The 20,647-nt window shown below is 43.2% G+C and overlaps 1 protein-coding gene across 1 annotated transcript in view; it reads left to right on the top strand.

Annotated features, from left to right (window-relative positions):
- GLT8D2 (glycosyltransferase 8 domain containing 2) overlaps nt 1-16,560 on the top strand; it is a 56,694-nt gene extending 40,134 nt beyond the window's left edge. Inside the window, exons 10-11 of the mRNA XM_082256498.1 lie at nt 2,778-2,890; nt 16,354-16,560. Coding sequence (XP_082112624.1) covers nt 2,778-2,890; nt 16,354-16,520 — 280 coding nt within the window. The 3' untranslated portion in view covers nt 16,521-16,560. The remainder of the gene's footprint in view (nt 1-2,777; nt 2,891-16,353) is intronic.
- The last annotated feature ends 4,087 nt before the right edge of the window (nt 16,561-20,647 follow it).

Raw genomic sequence — 20,647 nt, forward strand, 5'->3', positions numbered from 1 at the left:
CTTCGAAGGGAGGGGATCATGCTTTGCTTCAGTATGTCACAGTACATGTTGGCATTTATGGTTCCCTCAATGAACTGTAGCTCCCCAGTGCCAGCAGCACTCATGCAGCCCCAGACCATGACACTCCCACCACCATGCTTGACTGTAGGCAAGACACATTTGTCTTTGTACTCCTCACCTGGTTGCTGCCACACGAGCTTGACACCGTCCGAACCAAATATGTTTATCTTGGTCTCATCAGACCACAGGACATTGTTCCAGTAATCCATGTCCTTAGTCTGCTTGTGTTCAGCAGCAACTGTTTGTGGGATTTCTTGTGCATCATCTTTAGAAGAGGCTTCCTTCTGGGACAACAGCCATGCAGACCAATTTGATGCAGTGTGCAGCGTATGGTCTGAGCACTGACAGGCTGACCCCCCCCCCCCCCACCTCTTCAACCCCTGCAGCAATGCTGGCAGCACTCATATGTCTATTTTCCAAAGACAACCTCTGGATATGACGCTGAGCATGTGCACTGAACTTCTTTGGTGGACCATGGCGAGGCCTGTTCTGAGTGGAATCTGTCCTGTTAAACCGCTGTATGGTCTTGGCCACCGTGCTACAGCTCAGTTTTAGGGTCTTGGCAATCTTTTTATAGCCTAGACCATCTTAATATAGAGCAACAATTCCTTTTTTCAGATCCTCAGAGAGTTTTTTGCCATGAGGTGCCATGTTGAACTTCCAGTGACCAGTATGAGAGCGATAACACCAAATTTAACACACCTGCTCCCCATTCATACCTGAGACCTTGTAACACTAACGAGTCACATGACCCCAGGGAGGGAAAATGGCTAATTGGGCCAAATTTAGACACTTATGGGGTGTACTCACTTTTGTTGCCAGCGGTTTAGACATTAATGGCTGTGTGTTGAATTATTTTGAGGGGACAGCAAATTTACACTGTTATATAAGCCGTACACTCACTACTTTACATTGTAGCAGTGTCGTTTCTTCAGTGTTGTCACATGAAAAGATATAATAAAATATTTACAAAAATGTGAGGGGTGTACTCATTTTTGTGAGATACTGTATCTTCGATGTGAGATCTAAGGCACTGCTGCCTCTCATAGCTAGATTAAGGAGAATTGAAGTGAGATTTGGTGATGTCACCACTGTGCACACTGTTCTCCTACCTGGAAGTTCTGAAATGAGGAAACAGAACCCTGCCTCTATACCAAAATCACTGCCTCCATACAGACACACAGTGCAGAATAAGACATGGGCAGTAATAGGGAAAGATTAGATGTAGAGAGACCACAGTCCAGGGGCAGACTGGCAACTTTCGGCCCAAGGGGCAAGTACAAACCAGAGGCCCATGGTGCAGCGACTCGGCCCCCTCCCACTTTCCCTCACCCCCCCTCCCACTCTCCCAATCCTCCTCCTGACCCCCATTCCAAGCTGAAGCTCTGCTCCAGATACTCTCTACTTATCAGCTGAATCCAGGTTCCCGATCAGCAGAGGGCAGTTGGGGGGAGCTGGGACAGCTCGGTCGGGGCTGGCCAGGGCAGAAGAGTCTCTAGTGGGGCATGGAACCGGCCTCTGCTCAGAGACAGTTTACACCATCCATGCTGGGGGGAGGCCTACGCCCTGTCCTTGTCTTCAACCCGCACTCAGAAGGTCAGTGACAGAGATTTTCTACTTCTTTTCACCAGGAATCATTTAGGCATGTCTGTGGCAGAAGCGGTGCAGCCTTTTTACAGGGCATCAAAGCGGCCTGGGGGGCAGTTTCCCCCCTGCCCCCTGGCCCCGTCCTCTCCTGCCACAGTCACACAGTCAGTACTAGTGACTAGTCCTTTGTCCTCTGTCTGCTTTTTTTAAGCGCAGTTTCCTGAGTTTAGTTACTATTTAAGTGTGTTATGTGTCATGTGTTATGTTAAGGCAGCAAATGTATTTTTGTTGGACTATCAACATAGTCCAGTGCATATTTCAATGGGCATCATTTGGAGCCTCTCTTTCTATTTTTTGTTGTGGGAGAGTACCCCTTATCCTTATGGATCAAGGGTGGTGGGAAGCCAGATGGCATAGGAGTCCTGCATTTCCTTTATTGACACAAATGAGTAATGACCTTTTATACATGCGAGGTCCTACTATCTGGTAAGTCTTCACCTTAAACATGTAGTGGCCCTTAGTGCCGGTTTACACATATGAGATGGCAGACACCGCATGTAATTCGCACCACACTGCTATGAAAATCACATGCGATGTCTGTGCGTTGCGAATTCAGCCATACAGATTGAATGGCTGAATTCGCATTGCATTCGGATCAAAGTCGCACAGGACCCTTTTTTTGGTCCGCACCAGAATGGGATCGCATGGGTTTTCACACCTATGCGATCCAATTCATGTCCGAATTGACAGTTTGCACTGCGATATGCAAACTGATCTGGGGGTGTTGTTAACTTCGTATCGACACCCCCAACGATTTGCATATGGCAGTGTGAACTGCCTGCGAGTCTAGTGTGATGCGGGAACCCGCAGTGCATTTGCAGGGTTCCTGCATTGCATATGTGTGAACCGGCACAAAGTGTTCATTAGTGTTAAACTTAAATGGAACATTTACCAAACCCTTACTGCAAGTAAATCAATCACTGTTGTTTAAAACACCTGCCCCAAGAAGATACTATGCAGTGAATGTTTGGTGAATGTCACATTTCACTGCTTTATAAATATACTTTGTAGTGAGTGTGAAAAAGATAATACCCCAGACAGTTTATCAGCAACACTGTGCTTTCTTTCAGAGAGAATCTTTACAGCAGTACTGTTGGAGGAGGTGTAGCTACTCCTCCCATGCTTATCGTTTTCCATGATAAATATTCCCCAATCACTCCGAACTGGCACATCAGACACCTGGGTGAGTATACCCTGTCATTTCATTATGCAGGAATGCTATTTAGGTAAATGATGTAACTGTAATTTTATACACAATTCAAATACCTTTAAATAGAATTTAAACCAATCTGCTCAATTTTAAACATATAGATTAACTATGCTACCCACCCAAATATGTGTCATTTTGTTTATCCCCTCTTGTAATTCTCCCTGTTACCACAATGTGTAACCAGAGGGTGGCTGGAATCACCCTTTAAAGCTAAACTCCAGGCAGAAAAAAAAAAAAATCCCAGTTGATAAAATTTTTTAAAAGCAACTAGTGTAAATGTTTGATGTGACCTCCTGCAGAGCAAAGCTCAGGTTGGGGAGGAAAGTGCAGCAATAAGGGCCAGTCTGTTGTGTGTGTTCTGAAAAAAATCTTAAGAGCAAGACTAGGCATGCTCAGAGACGAAAGAACACACAAAACATTCCAACACATGACATCACTTCTGAAGTAGAATTCTGTCGTACGGGAATTTTCATATGAAAATAACCTCTTCACTTTCCACATGAGACTAGCATGCAACAAAAAACGGACGACAGATCATTCGATAATCTGATCGTGTGTACGGGGCTTTAGTGAGCACTTCTCCTTTGCCAAGATAATCCATCCACCTCACAGGTGTGGCATATCAAGATGCTGATTAGACAGACATCTAATGGCAGACTGCATAAAGCAAGGGCATGAGGTTGACATTTCTCTAGCAACAGCTGTAAACCTGTCAGGAATAGAAAGAGGGAAGAAAAGATAACCAAGCATGGTAAGTAAACGTGTTAGATATCTGTAAGACAGTACAACCATAAGTAACCACTCACAAGACTAAGCAAATAACATTATGCAGCCTAACGTACAATACATATGCATAAGAATCAAATCCACTATGGTCTTTTTTTTTTTCTTTTTGATTTTCAGCAGCTGTGATTTTCTAAACTGTCAGGAAAAAATCAGATGTCATTTTGTTGCGAAATGGCAATCTGGGGAAGCTTTTTACACTGTATGTCATGTGCAAAAAAACACACAAGAGGGCGCAACTCCTCGTACCACCAAACAATCAAACAATTTATTAAATTCCAAATAACAAATGGATATTCACAACAAACGTAAAAAGATCAACAGTTTTTTGCATCTGATGGTTTTGTGGCCGGACTTACCATCCAAGGCTGAAGCATATAAGTTACAAGCCTGTTGATCTTTTATGTTTGTAAGTATCCATTTTTTATTTGGACTTTAATAAATTGTATGGTGGTAATGCACGAGGAGTTTCACCCTCGCGTTTTTTTTGCAGTTGATTAGAGATTTCCCGAACTGTGGATGGCTGCACCTGAAAATGCATTGCACACCCTAGCATCTTCTGGAGCACCGTGGTTGAGTGCTGGAGTGTTTATTCTTTGGATAAGAGACAGTTTGTCATCTACCAACTCTTGGCCAACACACCTGGTAGTGTTGACAGGAGGTGTGAGGACAAAGCCAGTTCACAAACCAAAAGGTCAACAGCCGGGCAGCAAGGTACAGGAACATCATGCAGGGGCGTACCATTTGCAACTTAGCCCCATACTCCAGGGGACCTGTGCGACTCCCATGTATACCTGGATAGGAGGAGCTGTGGCATATAGAGAAACTGATGCCCTCCATTTTCCACCTGCAGCCTCTGAAAGCCTGCTTCTCCTCCTCTCCCTACGCAAGCATTCAGCAGCTGCAGGAGCAAAGTGGTGAGGATCGGTCCTCTAGGTGCTGACCCTGCCACCCCTCCTATCCAGGTCCTGCTGCCCCTGGGTCCCCTGTGTGCACTCCTAGCCCTCTTGCAGCGCTGCCGGGTTCTTCTCTCCTACAGGCTGCTGTGGGGAATGTGTCAGGATGTAGAGCAAGGGAAGGGCCTGGTAATTATGCCATTTATTGGCCCCTTTTTTTCTCTGAATAGACAGAGCCAGTGATCAGAACTAATCACTGATTTTGTTCATTCAGAGCTGAGGCATAGTAAACTGTATTTACTATGCTTCAGTTTGTAAATTTAATAGGAAGCTCTGTACAAAGCTATTCCTATCCCTTCATTCTGTGCAGCCGAGGCAGTGGGCTGTGTCCTCAATCTCCCTTCTCTATCTCAGAGGTGTAACATCAGTCTCCACTCTATTTCATCCCAAAGGTGTTCTATTGGGTTGAGGTCAGGCCAATCAAGTTCTTCCAACCAAAACTCGCTCATCTTTATGGACCTTGCTTTGTGCACTGGTGCACAGTCATGTTGGAACAGGAAGGGGCCATCCCCAAACTGTTCCCACAAAGGTTGGAGCATGAAATTGTCCAAAATGTTTTGGTATGCTGACGCCTTAAGAGTTCTCTTCACTGGAACTGAGGGGCCAAGCCCAACCCCTAAAAAAAAAACAACCCTACACCATAATCCCCCCTCTACAAAATAATTTTGACCAGTGCACAAAGCAAGGTCAATAAAGACATGGATGAGCGAGTTTTGGGCGGAGTAACTTGACTGGCCTGCACAGAGAATTAGAGCAGAGACTGCGGGCCAGGCCTTCTCTCCAACATCAGTGCCTGACCTTACAAATCCGCTTCTGGAAGAATGATCAAACATTCCCATAGACACACTCCTAAACCTCGGACAGCCTTCCCAAAGGAGTTGAAGCTGTTATAACTGCAAAGGGTGAGACAACTCAATATTGAACCCTATGGACTAAGACTGGGATGCCAATTAAAATTTATGTGCATGTAAAGGCAGGCGTCCCAAAACCTTTGTTAATGTAGTGTATGTCTATGATCAGTATCAGGGTATTTTGTCAGCTGCTTGTTTATTGCTTCCAACCTGGGCACAGATATCTCCACTTTTTTTTAAAATTCATTTTGAAGGGTAATTTTTGCCCACACGGGGTGCATTGGTGTTTTGTGCCTCCATGTGCAGGCAGTCGCATGGGACAGTACAAAGGATTAAGGTTAACCTGAAATAAAGAGACAAACGCCATTTCTTTTTTATGGGCTATAATGGCCACGGCTTTTATTAAGGGGTAACCCAAAAAAATTATAATAATCCATAAATCTTCAGCCATACATTTTAACCCTAAAGTTACATAATGACCATAACTCATTTTATTAACTACATACCAGGAGGAAAACCTTCCAGGTCTGAAAAACGGTATGATAAACTGCCAAGCTAGAGTAAAGAATTGTGTAAGGTCCTGTTTTAACGTTTTCTAAAAGCTTACTTGAACTGAACCAAAGAATTCCAGGGATCATTTCCGAGAATAGCTATTCTGTAAATGGAAATAACAACTTAAAAGAGGATAGATCCCTTTTCATCTCGCAAATTAGATCCCAAGTCTTAATTTTGTCCAGGTCATTAGCCACAGCATGAATGATGGAAGGGGAAGGCCACAGTTCTAGCAGATAAATGAACTGATCCCTAACATTCCTCCATCTTAGCCCCTTTACTCACCACCATAAAAAGTGAAATAGTCTTTCATCCAAACCGATATAAATTTCTGAATTCCTGATTAAAGCTCTTCTTTTGGCCCAGAATATAATAATAATAATATGGCCAATTGCCAAATGACATGTCTGGCAGAACCTAAAAGAAAATTAAACAATGACAAGATCAGGATGAGCATAAAATTTAAACCTATCACTAGCCCAACATCCTAGCTTTTTTAGTTCATCACCAGAAAAGCCAAGAAGGCTGGCTTCAGTAGCCGCCCCTATCCGGAATGATTGAGAGGAAAAATGAAAACCAGATAAATTGAGTTTCTTAAGACTAGGGATAGACCGATTATCGGCAAAGCCTATATATCGGTGGCAGATATGCACTTTCCCCAATATATCGGTATCAGCCCCAGAACTGGCCGATATTGCCGATATTTTGTCTGCCTTCTTAGGCCGCCTCCCTCACCTTGGACAGCCTCGTCTGCAGTCGGGACTAGTCTCGCGGGAGTGTATCACAGCCATACGCCCACCCACAGCAGCCCGGTGCCAGCCAGCCACGCACATCCACAGGCCCTGTACCAACCACCCAGCCACAGGCATCGTACCAGCGAGCCAGGCAGCCAGCCAGCCACAGGCTCTGTACCAGCCAGCCACAGGCCCTGTACCAGCCAGCCACAGGCACTGTACCAGCCAGCCACCCACAGGCCCTGTACCAGCCAGCCACCCACAGCCCCTGTGCCAGCCAGCCACCCACAGCCCCTGTGCCAGCCAGCCACCCACCACAGGGTGCCAGCCAGCCAGCCACCCACAGACAGGGTTCCAGACAGCCAGCCACCCACAGGCCCTGTACCAGCCAGCCACAGGCACTGTACCAGCCAGCAGCCCACATGCCCTGTACCAGCTAGCCACCCACACCCCCTGTGCCACCCACCTAGCACAGGGTGCCAGCCTGCCACCCACCACAGGGTGCCAGCCAGCTAGCCACCCACCACAGGGTGCCAGCCAGCCACCCACCACAATGTGCCAGCCAGCCAGCCACCCACCACAGGGTGCCAGCCAGTCACCCACTACAGGGTGCCAGCCAGCCAGCCACCCACCACAGGGTGCCAGCAAGCCAGCCATTAGGCATTAAACAAAAATTAACATGTTCAGTACCAGATTTGTGTCAAAAATTGTCTTTATTTTTCAAAACTTTAAATGTACAAAATATCTGCTAATACCGACACATTGTGACCATAATATCGGTATCGGTATTGGCCCTGAAAAAACTATATCAGTCTATCCCTACTTCAGACAAGAGGAGAGAACAGAAGAACACTGAAATCTTATTAGTGGAGATAGGTTGATGTGAATAAAAAATAAACCTGCAAATTGCAGTCTGAAAGAGAGATATTGGGAAATCCTGAAAACAGGGCAGATACACTGTAAAGGAGCTCTATAAGGAGTAACCCAACAATCTTTCCTTAATTGGTTGGTCTTGGACCTGCGAAAAAAAGATATTAATTGAGTCCTCTGATAATAAAATATCAAAGTACAGCAAAAAAAGAGGATGCGTTTTGTTTTTTTTTTTGGTGCTGCGAACTCCCCAATTCTAAGTGCACCAAAAAAAGGCAAGAACAAAGGCTGCTCTGAACATGGCTGTTTCAAACGGAGAAAAACAAACTGATTCCAAAATAAGAATGAGCCTCAATACTAACTAACTAACGAAATCAGGCGTCTCATATCCACCGCAGGTTAAGATCTCCTAAAACTCTTCAAAACCTGCTTAACTGGAAAGAGGAAGATAAAGAAGGTAAACCTGAAAATTTAAGAAAAAAGGAAACGCCTGACATAATTTTGTCAACTGAAGAAGGGCTAAATCTGGCTTGGATCAAGGAAGAAAAAAAACAAAGAGCCGAGTAATCGCTAACTGAATTGGATGAAATATTATTTATGGAACAAAAGGTACACCACTTGGACCAAGCTTGAACATAATCCTCCCAAATTTTCGGGGCGACAGAGATCTTTAACCTAACTGCACATAATCCCAGATCAAGCCCCAGAGAAAATCCAGGCATGGAAATCCTTCTTGATCTGCCTCCAGAGCGGTCAAGGTCTTACCTTGCCTTCCTGTTGGCAGCCATCTTGGACATGTGCAGACTGCTGTCTCTTAGAAACTCTGTTTGCATCATCACTTGCCTGCTGCCTGGGCATCGCTCAGTGATGATGTTGCACACCTGACTAGATATATCACCTGGTGGGTTGCAGTCCTTGCCTTGTATTTGCGCTCCAAGGTGCATCTCTGCTAGCAGTCTTCTGTTCTCCGTGTTCCTCCATGTATGACCTAGCTTGGCTGACAACTCTCCTGGCTCTAGACCCCACATCGGCAGACGACCCGCATCAGCAGACAACCCAGCATCGGCAGACTACCCGCTCCTGGACTCGACCCTGACTTGGATGACTACCTGCTTCTGGACTTGACTCCGGCTTGTTCCTACTCTCACTTCCTCACTCTTGCTGTGTGTTTATTGTTGTTTTCCCCAAAAAGCTGCTTTATTTTACCTGCATCCCCGTGTGGTCTGGTTTCCTGGTACCCTGACAGGAGCGAGCTCTTGAAACCTCTGGAACTGCGAACGAGACAAGGAATCAGCAATTTCGTTAGCAAACCCAGGGACATGCTTTGCTTTTAACCAAATATTATGTCATACACTGTAAAACTAAAAAACTGACTAATTTTATAACCAACTCAGACTTTGAAGATAGGCAGTTCACTGCATAAAAACACCTTTTATCATCTGTGTGCAAAATGACAGGTCTGTTCTGAAAAATCTTGTGCCAAATGACTATGGAGACTAGGAGTGGAAATAGTTCTAAAATAACTATATTCCGGTTAATGAATGGCGAATTCCAAGACTCATGCCATTCATCAGCACACCAGCGTCCATCTAGAAAGGAAACCAAAATCCACAGAACCTGATGCACCAGTAAAAAGGCGAATATCCAAATGTTCAATAAATTAATTTTGCTACAAAGTGCAACCATTAAAATTGATCAAGAACTGGTCCCAAACCTTCAGATCTTCTTTAATAGAACGAGTGAGTGAAACATGTGAGAAAGTTTTCTTCAGACCTTTGGTGGCTAAAGCAAATCTGTGAGAAAAAACTCTCACTACTTGGATTACCCTGGACGCAAAAGTGAAAAGGGCTAGCAAGGACTGAACCTCTCGTAGTAAAACTTTCCTTTTTGACAAAAAACTGGTAATAAGTAGTCTCATTCTTTATATTTTTGACATAGATAAGCGGAATACCATGGCAACTGAATCTATTGTAATGCCCAGAAATTTGATGACAGTGACCGGGCCCACTGTTTTATCATGTGCCATAATACCAAAAGAATCACAGATACTGAAAAAGGAGTTTAACATATTTAAACATACGTCAAAATCAGCTGGACCAATTAATAAAAAATCCCCCCCCCCCCTTGAGAGAAAATTTGAGAAAGGACCCACTGCAGGAATGTCAAAAAGCCTCAAAAAAAAAACACGACTTGCAAAAACCCATGAGCATACACTTGTCAAAATAAAATTGATTGTCAAAACAAAAACCGAGTGAATTGAAACCCATGGGATGAATGGTAGAAGGCGAAATGCAGACTTTGTTAATCTACCATTAGGGAAGATTTACCATAACATCTTAACAAGACTAGTGCCTCATCAAAGGAAGCATAACTATCACGTACCTGGAGATGAGCCTGATACTGTGAGGAAGGCCTCTCTTGCGCCTACGACTCGGGACCCCTGATAGTGTAGACAGGGAGCACCGGAGTATAGAGTAGCACGAGCGCCTGGGGGTTTGCTTGAAGCGGACGATGGCCACTGGTGAGGGTCGCCAGGGAAGTCCGGTGAGCAGGGTGATGAGCAGGCAGCAGGTGCTGGAAGCAGGAGTTCCTGGGTAACAGGAGGAGCCTGAAGAGCCTCCTGGGCAGGATGGACAGATCTGGGAATGACAGGAGCGTGGTAAGACAAGCCGGGTCAGGAGCCGGTAACGTAGAAGCCAGTAGGAGCAGACAGGAAGAGAGGTCACAGGACAAGCCATGGTCGGTGCAGGCGGAGAGCAGAGAATCGTCAGGACAAGCCGGGTCTGGAACTAGGAACAAGATGCAGGTAAACAGGTAACAGGTATCCAAGGCTGAAGACAAAGCAGCACTGGAGCAGTGTAAGGGCTGGGTTTAAATAGCCCATTTGTTGCGTATTCGCGAACGTGGGTGCGTGGCTGCGCGAGTCCACGCATGCGCGGCTGCGCGAATTCGCACGTGCGCATTAGCCATTGTCAGGTTCCTAACGGGAACACGTCTTTGTACAGCAAACGCTCTCTTACAATAACATACTTACGATTCAAAATCAGATATTTCATCATTCAGTGAATTGCCATGAGGAAAAATAGATGATGGATTAAGCGGAAGGAACAAGGTTCTTACTTAGGGACCAAGCCTAAAGGAGATATCCGGAAATTTTCAAAGGGGGGGAGAAAAGTATGGTCCTGCTATTTTATCCTCCTGTAATTCTTGAAAGATTTTATCTCTGACTAGGAATCTTCATTGCAAATCATTGTATGCATAACATACTTCTTTGCGAAAAATAGGTTGAGTGCTAGGGGAGGCTTTCTGAAGAAATTGAGGTCTTTGAGGAAACATCAAATTGAGCCATAGGCCCACATCTTTAACTCCCCCCCCCCCCCCCCCCGGGTAGTGATGGGTGAACTGTAAGTTTGTCTGAAGCTCTCATTATAGATAAACCATGAAATACCACCAAAATGGCGGTATGCTTCAGCTACTATAGCCAAGTGCTGGAACAATCCAGAACATTTCTCAGGAAAACGTTTGCCCATTACTGACGCAAAAAAATGCAGAAAGCCTGCAACCAATTTTGGAAGGTCCAAGGAATTGCCCTCCTCCTATCTTCCTCAGATTTAAGCAAAAATTCCTTTGAAGATGGAAGTTAGCATAACATGTCAATGTATTCCCCTCGCCATATATTCTCCTTTGCAGAAGAAGAGAAATGATAACCTAAAGGATATAATTCGCAAGGGAGAGCCTCCTTAAGAAAAGCTTCAGAAACCAAAGCATTAGATGATACAGGATTGACAGGAATAAAAGACTTACTGTAAAGCTGGATACACACTATAAAATTTTCTTTCGATTTATTCCTTCAGACTTACCAAAACCATATAATACGAGGTCAGACCTAAACACTTTCAATTTGTATGTAATCAGGCAAACTCTTGCACTACATAGTTGAAGGTAAATCTGATGGAAATCTACCAACAAAAGTTGTATAGTGTGTATCCAGCTTTAGAAAGCATTTTATCATTTATTGCATTAACACATACAGGACTGGTAGGGTTACCTTGAGAAAAAACAGCTTTACCAGACGCAGGTAATTTACCACAGCCACTACCATTCCATACACTACCAACACTATTAGGACCATTAAATCTTGCAAGTACATTGGCTAAAGAGCCAACTATTTTAGCCAACTCAGAAAAAGTATTAAAATCCTATTTCTCACCAGCATTTGTGTCTACGCTAACCAGGGCCAGATTAACGTAGGGGCTATTGGAGCTGCAGCAGGGGCAGACTGACTATTCGGCTCTGGGCCAGTAGGGGGCCATATGAGAGGCTTCCAGCACTTCCTGCAGCAGGGGAAATATGACATTCGGGGGTTATCAGTGCGGTGGGGGGGGGGGGGGGGTCAATTACAAGCACCAATATCCCTCTATGACTCTCCATGAAGCTGCTGAAAACTACTTCTCCTCCTCTCCCTCCCACGCTTTTAGCTTCTTCCTTTGTGAACCATAGTGGGAGATCAGTGCTTATAATTGTCACCCCCCCCTCCCCTCGTTCACCCCAGACTGTCCATCAGATTCCCCCTGCTCTCTGGGTATTGATCCTTATCGATCACTGACAGTGTTCATTCATACCTGAAGCCCTGAACCACCAAAATCCTCAGCACCAGGCCCATGATGTTCCTAATCCAGCCCTGACGCTAACAGGCTGCCCAGACGCTGTAACCTTAATTGTAGGGCCCGCAGGAGCTGGCTGAGGTGTTTTGCTTCTGGCCCTGTTCAAAGAGCGTGACCTTTCTTTTTTTCTTTGGCTCACTCCTGACATGAGAAGAGGGGGACTCAGTCTCCCCCTTTTTCCTCTGGTGTACCTGTGGCCTCCTCTTCGAGCAATAGGGGGAGCTGGATGACTGCCATCTTCCCCAATAAGTCTATTATGGGCAGACTGAGCATGCGCCATGTTTACTGGTGTAGCACTACTCCCGTGGGAGCTGCTGGTTGCGGGTTAACCTGGGTTACCTATAGCAACAACTTGATGATTTAGCATATTCTAGTGCTTGGCTCAGTCAGAAAACAGTCCAGGGTTTTTTTTTTTTTTTTTTTTTGATTTATTTGAGAACTGGGATAGGAGAAGGGATGGGTGGGATACTCCAACTATGCACAATTTGCTGGGACTTCTGGTTAACACTGGATGTGGCAAGGCCGCTGCTTCACCTTGCCACTGTAGTGAAGATAGATTTAAGTGAACTGTACTGTATTGTATTGTGAATCGCTCTTCAGGGTCCTACTTGGCACCCCCTTTGACTCTAGTCTTCAGGGTTCTATACAATTTTGCACACATTTAAACAATCATTATATGCCTGAAGATTAGCTGAAACCCCCCAAACATTATTTAATATCTGAAAGAAGACACCCTGGGAAATAAAATTGTTGTAGGTCCAATTTTATATGTTACACAATATTTGTGCAATGGTTTATCAAGCACAACATTTCTATAAAAATACACTAAAGTTAAAGTGATTGTAAAGTCATAATTGTTTTCCTTTTACCTAACGAACATGTCATACATACATGCTCTGTGCAACGGTTTTGCACAGAGCAGCCCCGATCCTCCTATTCTCGGGCCAACTGTATTAAAAAAACAATAAAGGATGATCCAATTTACGGCGCAGATTTTAAAAAATGTAAAATACTCAAAAATGCAGATTTTGGTGTTATGAATACTTTGAAGTGCAGAGGAGAGGGGTTGGGGTCTGTTAGACCCCAGATCCCTCTCTAAAGAGTACCTGTCACTGCCTATTACTGTCACAAAGGATGTTTACATTCCTTTTGACAGCAATAAAAGTAATCAGATTTTTTTTTTTAAAGGGACAGTGTAAAAATAAAAACGAAATAAATAAGAAAAAAACATTTTTCATAGCTCCCCCGTCTCTGCGTGCTCGTGCACCAAAGAAAACGCATACGTAAGTCACGCCCGCATATGTAAATAGTGTTCAAATCACACATGTCACAGCGATCGTTAAAGTGAGAGCAAGAATTCTAGCTAAAGACCTCCTCTGTAACTTGAAACTCATAACCTGTTAATATTTTTTAAAGCATCGCCTATTTAAGGACTGTAGTTTGGCGCCATTCCACGAGTGCGTGCAATTTTAAAGCGAACATGTTAGGTATCTATTTACTTGGCAAAACATCATCTTTCACATTTTTTTAAAAAGATTGGGCTAACTTTACTGTTTAGTTTTTTTAATTCATTGAAATTTATTTTTTCCAAAAAAATACGTTTGAAAGACAGCTGCGCAAATAGATAAATGCATGAGATAAAATATTGCAACGGCCACCATTTTATTCTCTAGGTCTCTGCTATATATATATATATATATATATATATATATATATATATATATATATAAATATATAAATATATATAACGTTTGGGGGTTCTAAGTAATTTTCTAGGGAAAAATACTGATTTTAACTTGTAAGCAACAAATGTCAGAAACAGGCCTGGTCTTTAAGAGGTTAAAGGGGCGTGGCAGGGGGTGTGTGTATCCTATGCCTACATACTTTTTCTAATAGGTTTCCCTCATTTCTATCCCAAAAAGTTTGGCGGTATGGTTAAAACCATCTGAACCTGACTTATTTTAAAAGTGGAGCCTAACCTATTAAACTTTTGATGTGATGGGTGGAGCCACTGACCAGTAAGGAAGTTTGAAAGGATAGTAAAGGATTCTCACAGAAAGTAAAGGCCTACATGTATCTCCAGAAGCCTAAATCTTTGAGTCTACTGATAATTTTGTGCTTTTTACCAAAGGTAAACTTTCCATCATATGCTGTATTAAAAGTGATATCAAAACCATTTTTTTTTAAACGGCCGTTTGATGGCAAAGCCAGTGCCAAGCATGTACTGGACTCTTCTTACACTGAACAGAGAACAGAAAGAGAGAATTTATTTCCCCACAAATACAAATACTTGTGGCAGGCTGGCCTAAAGTGTTACTAAACCCGAATCAGTCTGTATATGCAGTAAAGAATGCTTGTTATACTCATTGTGGGACCTAAGGGGTTAATCCTTTGCATTGTGTATAAAGGCTGTTTGATCATGACTCTCTGATCCTCCCCTTCTTTCACTGTCTCCAAAAATGAACCTGATATTTACAGAGCCAGTGGACGGGCTGCACATGCTCAGTTTTGGTGTGTATTGCTAGAGAGTTTTTATTTTTTTCTTGGGAGAGTGCATGTGATCAGCACAGGGCCAATCAGCACTGTCCAGACATGTCCAGACAGAGGGTTTACTAAGAACTGATGGAAATCATAAGGCTGTTATATACAGCTGATGAGAAAAGGTATTTATCCTTTTATATTTACTCAAATAATTGCATTTCTATGTTCTGTGTACTGTGGGAGACCAGATATAGTGAATGCAGGCTCCTGGGTTTAGTAACACTTTAAGGCTTTACTCCAGGATTGCGCTTAAAGAGGAGCTCCTCCCAAAGAGGGAAGCTCTGCTTTAAGTACTCCTCCCCCCTGCCATATTTAGCATGTAATTTTTTATGGGGGGGGGGGGGAGAGAGAGCGGGTACCTAGTTTTGACCCCCTCTCTCCCTGCAGTCTTCTGGTACACGTCACAGGTCCAGGAAAACTACTGGACCATTCAGGAGGTGCAGTGCGCACCCAAGTGTGAAGCCGCAAGCTGTTACAGCTGGGTTCCAACAGTTGAAATGCCAGTGCCAGGGAGAGAATCGAAGAGTGAGCCCATCGCTGGATCGTGGGTGTGTGTGGTTTTTTTGTAGCTGCTGACTTTGAATAAACACTGAAACGACTGGAGCTTCCCTTTAAATACATTGGACAAGGTGGAGATTGTGACATCACTGCCCTCCTCTCTACCTCATCTAATTAAAGAACCTCCTCAATTATTTAAAAAATACAAGGTATTCTGTTAATGGCAGCAGTGCCAATCGGGCGACCACCTGTCGTCAGTGTGCAATGGGGCAACTGCTTGACACAGGACCAGGACACTATTGATGATGCTGGACTACTGTAACTATGCCAGCCTTTTTCAATGAGGGTGCCTTCAGGTTTCTTCAGGGGTGCCCTGGAAAAAATGCCTAAAAAGTGCCCCAAAAATTGTATACAAGCCAGTGGTTGGATTAAACCTGTCTTTTAGTTTAGTTTTCATTGTACACCATTACAACCTTCTAGCTGCCAACTGCCTAATGACTAATGGCATCATCATTTGAAAAGTAGGCTGTCAGTTGCCTGCATATCATCCTTGTTTGGCCCTCCCTTGCCTCTCTCCATCAACTTTGGGGTCTCAATGGCTTTGGGGGTCTCAAAACTTAGGAAGAAGAGAAACATTGGAATACTAGCCAGTACCAGTTTGCAAAAGTGTATTTGCTTTGAAGAATAAATCACCTTTAACGTTGGGTGTCCTAAGTGTATTGATGTTGCTGCATTATGTAAAACTATTGGAATGGGGCACCTTAAGACTGTCCAGAATTTTGGAGGGTGCCTCGTGATTGTTTCTAATTTTAAAGGGTGTCTTGACTGAAAAAAAGATTGAGAAACACTGAACTATGCAATTATGAGCATAGGAATCATGTTTAACATGTATCTGGCATTTATCATGTGATTTATAAGTAGTATAAAATATATTACTTTCAGTGGACTGCTGTTTCTGTGATAGCAGTATGTTTTTTTTTTTTGCAGGATGGAGTCCAGATGATCAGATATCTGAGAGTGTCCTCAGGGATGCCAAGCTACTTCACTGGAATGGAAGATACAAACCCTGGCAAATCCCAAGCTCACACAGTAAACTCTGGGAGAGATGGTTTATTCCAGACCCCACAGGAAAGTTCCAGATCCACAAAATGTGACCCACAGCTGACCTAGATGGTATATTGCTGAGGACAATAAAGAGTACCTGTACTTAAAGTACATCTGTCATTGCAGATGCCCTTCTGAAAATGCTATAGTTGGCTGGCTGTTATCCTGACAAAATGTATTCTGTCCTTTCTAAATCACTGACCTGGAAACGTGCAAAATCAAAGAAACATCAAAGATTCTTATCCACAATCTAGGTCTGGGTAAGTGGCAGGTTATGGACACGTAGAGCAGCAGCTCGGGAGCACTCCTGCTTGGGTGCCCCCATTGCAAGCTGCTTTTTCTGGGGGAACTTGACAAGAGGGTGGGGGACCCGAGAAGAGGACCGGGGCTGCTCTGTGCAAAACTGCTGCACAGAGCAGGTAAGTTTGACATATTTGTTATTTTTTTTTAAATTGCTTTAAATGTCACTTTAAAGCAACAGTCAGCATGATAACCATGCAAATACCATTTCCATTTTCAGATAAGATTTCAGTAATGTCATTAAGGTGGACAGTCCACCAAAGTGTATAAACAAACTCAACTAGTAAATGTAGGTGCATTTTGGAGCTCACTGGTACCTGTGCACACCCGTTCCTTTGTGCATACAGAACTGTATACAGGGCCTAGACTTCTCTTCAAATGGGCAAGTGCAAGAGCTTAAAGTAGAACTATAGGCAAATGGTTTTGTTTTTTCATTTTGCATAGTTTTTGCACCATCTGTGTCCCATTGGGGAGATTTTCCTTCACTTCCTGGCTCATAGCCAGACAGGAAGTTAGAGGAAATCCCTGCAAATAAGGGAAGTGTTTGGGGATCCCCAGGTCACCAGAACTAGTGTCCCCATTGGAAGATTTCTCCTCTATTACATTTCTCAGGATAACCCAAAATTTGGGATTTTATTTTACTTTCAATGATAATAGAAAACAGGACAAATAGAGAGGGTGAATCTCCATATCAAGGGCACAGACAACAATAAAAACTGACAAGCATTCTAATCTCTCAAAAAAAAAGTTTTGCTTTCAGCTATAATTTAATGTTAGAGCAGAAGTTGAGATTTGCTTATATGAACATCCTAAGGCTCCTCAGGAATATACTCTATAAAGGTATATGCAGATACAAGATATTGTCAAAAGCACTGGGACGCCTGCATTTACACGCACATGAACTTTAATGGCATCCCATTCTTAGTCCGTAGGGTTCAATATTGAGTTGGCCCACCCTTTGCAGCTATAACAGCTTCAACTCTTCTAGGAAGGCTGTCCACCAGGTTTAGGTGTGTGTCTATGGGAATGTTTGACCATTTTTGCAGAAGCAAATTTGTGAGGTCATGCACTGATATTGGTCACGAAGGCCTGGCTCGCAGACTCCACTCTAATTCTTTCCAAAGGTGTTCTATCGGGTTGAGGTCAGGACTTTGTGCAGGCCAGTCAAGTTTCTACACCCCAGACTCGCTCATCCATGTCTTTATGGACCTTGCTTTGTGCACTGGTGCGCAGTCACGTTGGAAGAGGAACCCCCTCCCCCCCAAACTGTTCCCACAAAGTTAGGGGGCATGAAATTGTCCAAAAGGTCTTGGTATGCTGATGCCTTAAGAGTTCCCTTCACTGGAACTAAGAGGCCAAGCCCAACGCCTGAAAGACAACCCCACCCCATAATCCCCCCACCACCAAATGATTTGGACCAGTGCACAGAGCAAGGTCCATAAAGACATGGATGAATGAGTTTGGGATGGAGGGACTTGACTGGCCTGCACAGAGTTCTAACCTCTAACCTCAATCCGATAGAACACCTTTCGGATGAATTGGAGCAAAGACTGCGAGCCAGGCCTTGTTGTCCAACATCAGTGCCTGACCTCACAAATGCACTTCTGGAAGTATGGTCAAACATTCCCATAGACACACTGCTAAACCTTGTGGACAGTCTTCCCAGAAGAGTTGAAGCTGTTATAGCTGCAAAGGGTGGGCCAACACAATACTGAACCCTACGGACTAAGACTGGGAGGCCATTAAAGTTCATGTAGGTATAAAGGCAGGCGTCCCAATACTTTTGGTTATATATTTTATCTCTAGTTGCAGCTTTATACTCTTGCTGATAGATTACCAGTTTTAGTGGAAATTTAAGTTTAGTTCAGTTGGCAAAAAATACTGTGAATAGGATAGGGGAGGTAGATATCGTATTGTACTGGGTTTTCATAAATAGTGAAAGTGTTACATGTGAAGAGAACCAGTTATGATTGGGCTCAAGTATGAAATTGAATAGTCTTACATTTTTATGAATAATTACTCCCATATTTATGCTGTCTGAAGAGGATTCTAAACCTTTATTAATCTTGAGAGATGTGGAGTAAAGTTTGGTACGGTTGCAACTGTGTTCACTGTTCTCTTTGCTGGAGGTTGTGACATGAGGAAGTAAAGCCTTGCCTCTAACAAGATGGCCTCCTCCATAAAGAGACACAGAATAAGGAATGGTAAGTCAGAAATTGGGAAAAGATCAGCTGCAGGGAGCCCAAAGGGAATGCTGGGGACTAATCCTTTACCCTGTATCTAATTTTGTGGCACAGCTTCCAGAGGCTGCCTAGTTCAACACCGTGTCTCTGTATGAAAGCAGCCATCTTAGTTCTTTTCACATTTTTGACATCACAAATATCACTGGCCTAGCAGTTAGAGGCAGCTTGTACCTTAGACCTCAAACAGCCAATGGTCTGTTGGTACACGAATGCCTAGGCACCCTCACATACCAGGAAATGCACCCGTTTCTCAGGAGGAGTTTCTGACCAAATGTAGTTTTAAAGGTACTGCTTAGGCACAAATAACATTTCTAAATGTTCCCTATAATATAGAAAATTCTCACTTTTTGAGTTCAGGTCCACTTTATGACTAATGGGTCAATTTATAATGAAAAGCAGATATCAATATTGACGGTTATACGGCATGCGTTTCTCAATATATGGTTTGCCTTTGGAGACCTATTCGTAACATGTAGGCCACAGTTTTGAGCCTGTAATACTTTATGGAGCACAGCAGAGAGATCTTTATCATATATTTTTGGAGGAGAACCACTCACATGAAATTTCAAGGCATATCGCTATGCTTCCAAAATTAGTTTTTTTTTTTTTTAATGAATTCCAAGCATGATATATTTTTACATAGTTACATTGGTCCAAGCTGGACCAATATGTATATATCCAGCCTGGCTGATGCCCCTGGAAGCTTGAATGCACAGAAGTAGCCGATCGCTTGTTTCCAGGTCCTATGTTGAGTGGTTAGCCTGATGCACTATGAAGACAGGAGGTTGGGCGCTTGGCATGGGCACCTTTCAAAAAAATGATTTGCATTTTCTCAATGAATGCAAAGTATCCTCTGATTGGATGGGGTGGAGAGTACAAATTTAGCTCCCCTCTTCATCCAATCAGAGAATTCTTTGCATTCATTCAGAAAATACAAAGCATTCTCTAAATGGCGACTGTCCCGAGTAACGGACCACCTGTATTCACAATGCATCAGGCCAGCTGATCAGCACAGAACCTGGAAGCAAATGTTCTGTTCAAGGTAATTTCTTATAAAGCAGGATGATAGTTGACCCTATAAAAGCTAGCTGCTCCACAATCAATCTTTGTTCCATTGTCATGATAACAGGTCTTTAAAGTCACTCAACCAAAATACTCTAAACCAGTCTATCTTTCCAAGATACCTTGTTTGCAGCATATTTTCTCCAGTATTTCGGATTATTCATAACTTAACTGACATCAATTTGCTTAAAAAAAATAAAATAAAGCACTTTTCACCAATAGTGTTTTTTATTCTCTAATAAGAAATATTTATAACACACCAAGATGTTCTGAAAACAGCCTTTACAGTACCATGGCAACATAGATACATAGCTTAGTAATACATGAAAGTAACATAAATATGAAATGAATGAAAAAATGGCTAAGACTGAGTGTAAGCCGGGAATACATAAGCAGTTTTTTTGAACTAGGCTAGTCTCCATAATCCTTGTTGTTTTTTGTTTACTATATTCAGATAAAAAGCCCCAATTATATACATGCACAAAAATAATTGCAAAAGATAGAAGAGTGCAAAATGTTTCTCTGAACGTTTTTCAGGGAGCCCGTTTAAAAGTCATTGGGTCAAGATATGA

This window comes from Pelophylax lessonae (genome assembly GCF_965119305.1).
Source record: "Pelophylax lessonae genome assembly, chromosome: 4".
In the NCBI taxonomy this organism is placed as follows: domain Eukaryota; kingdom Metazoa; phylum Chordata; class Amphibia; order Anura; family Ranidae; genus Pelophylax; species Pelophylax lessonae.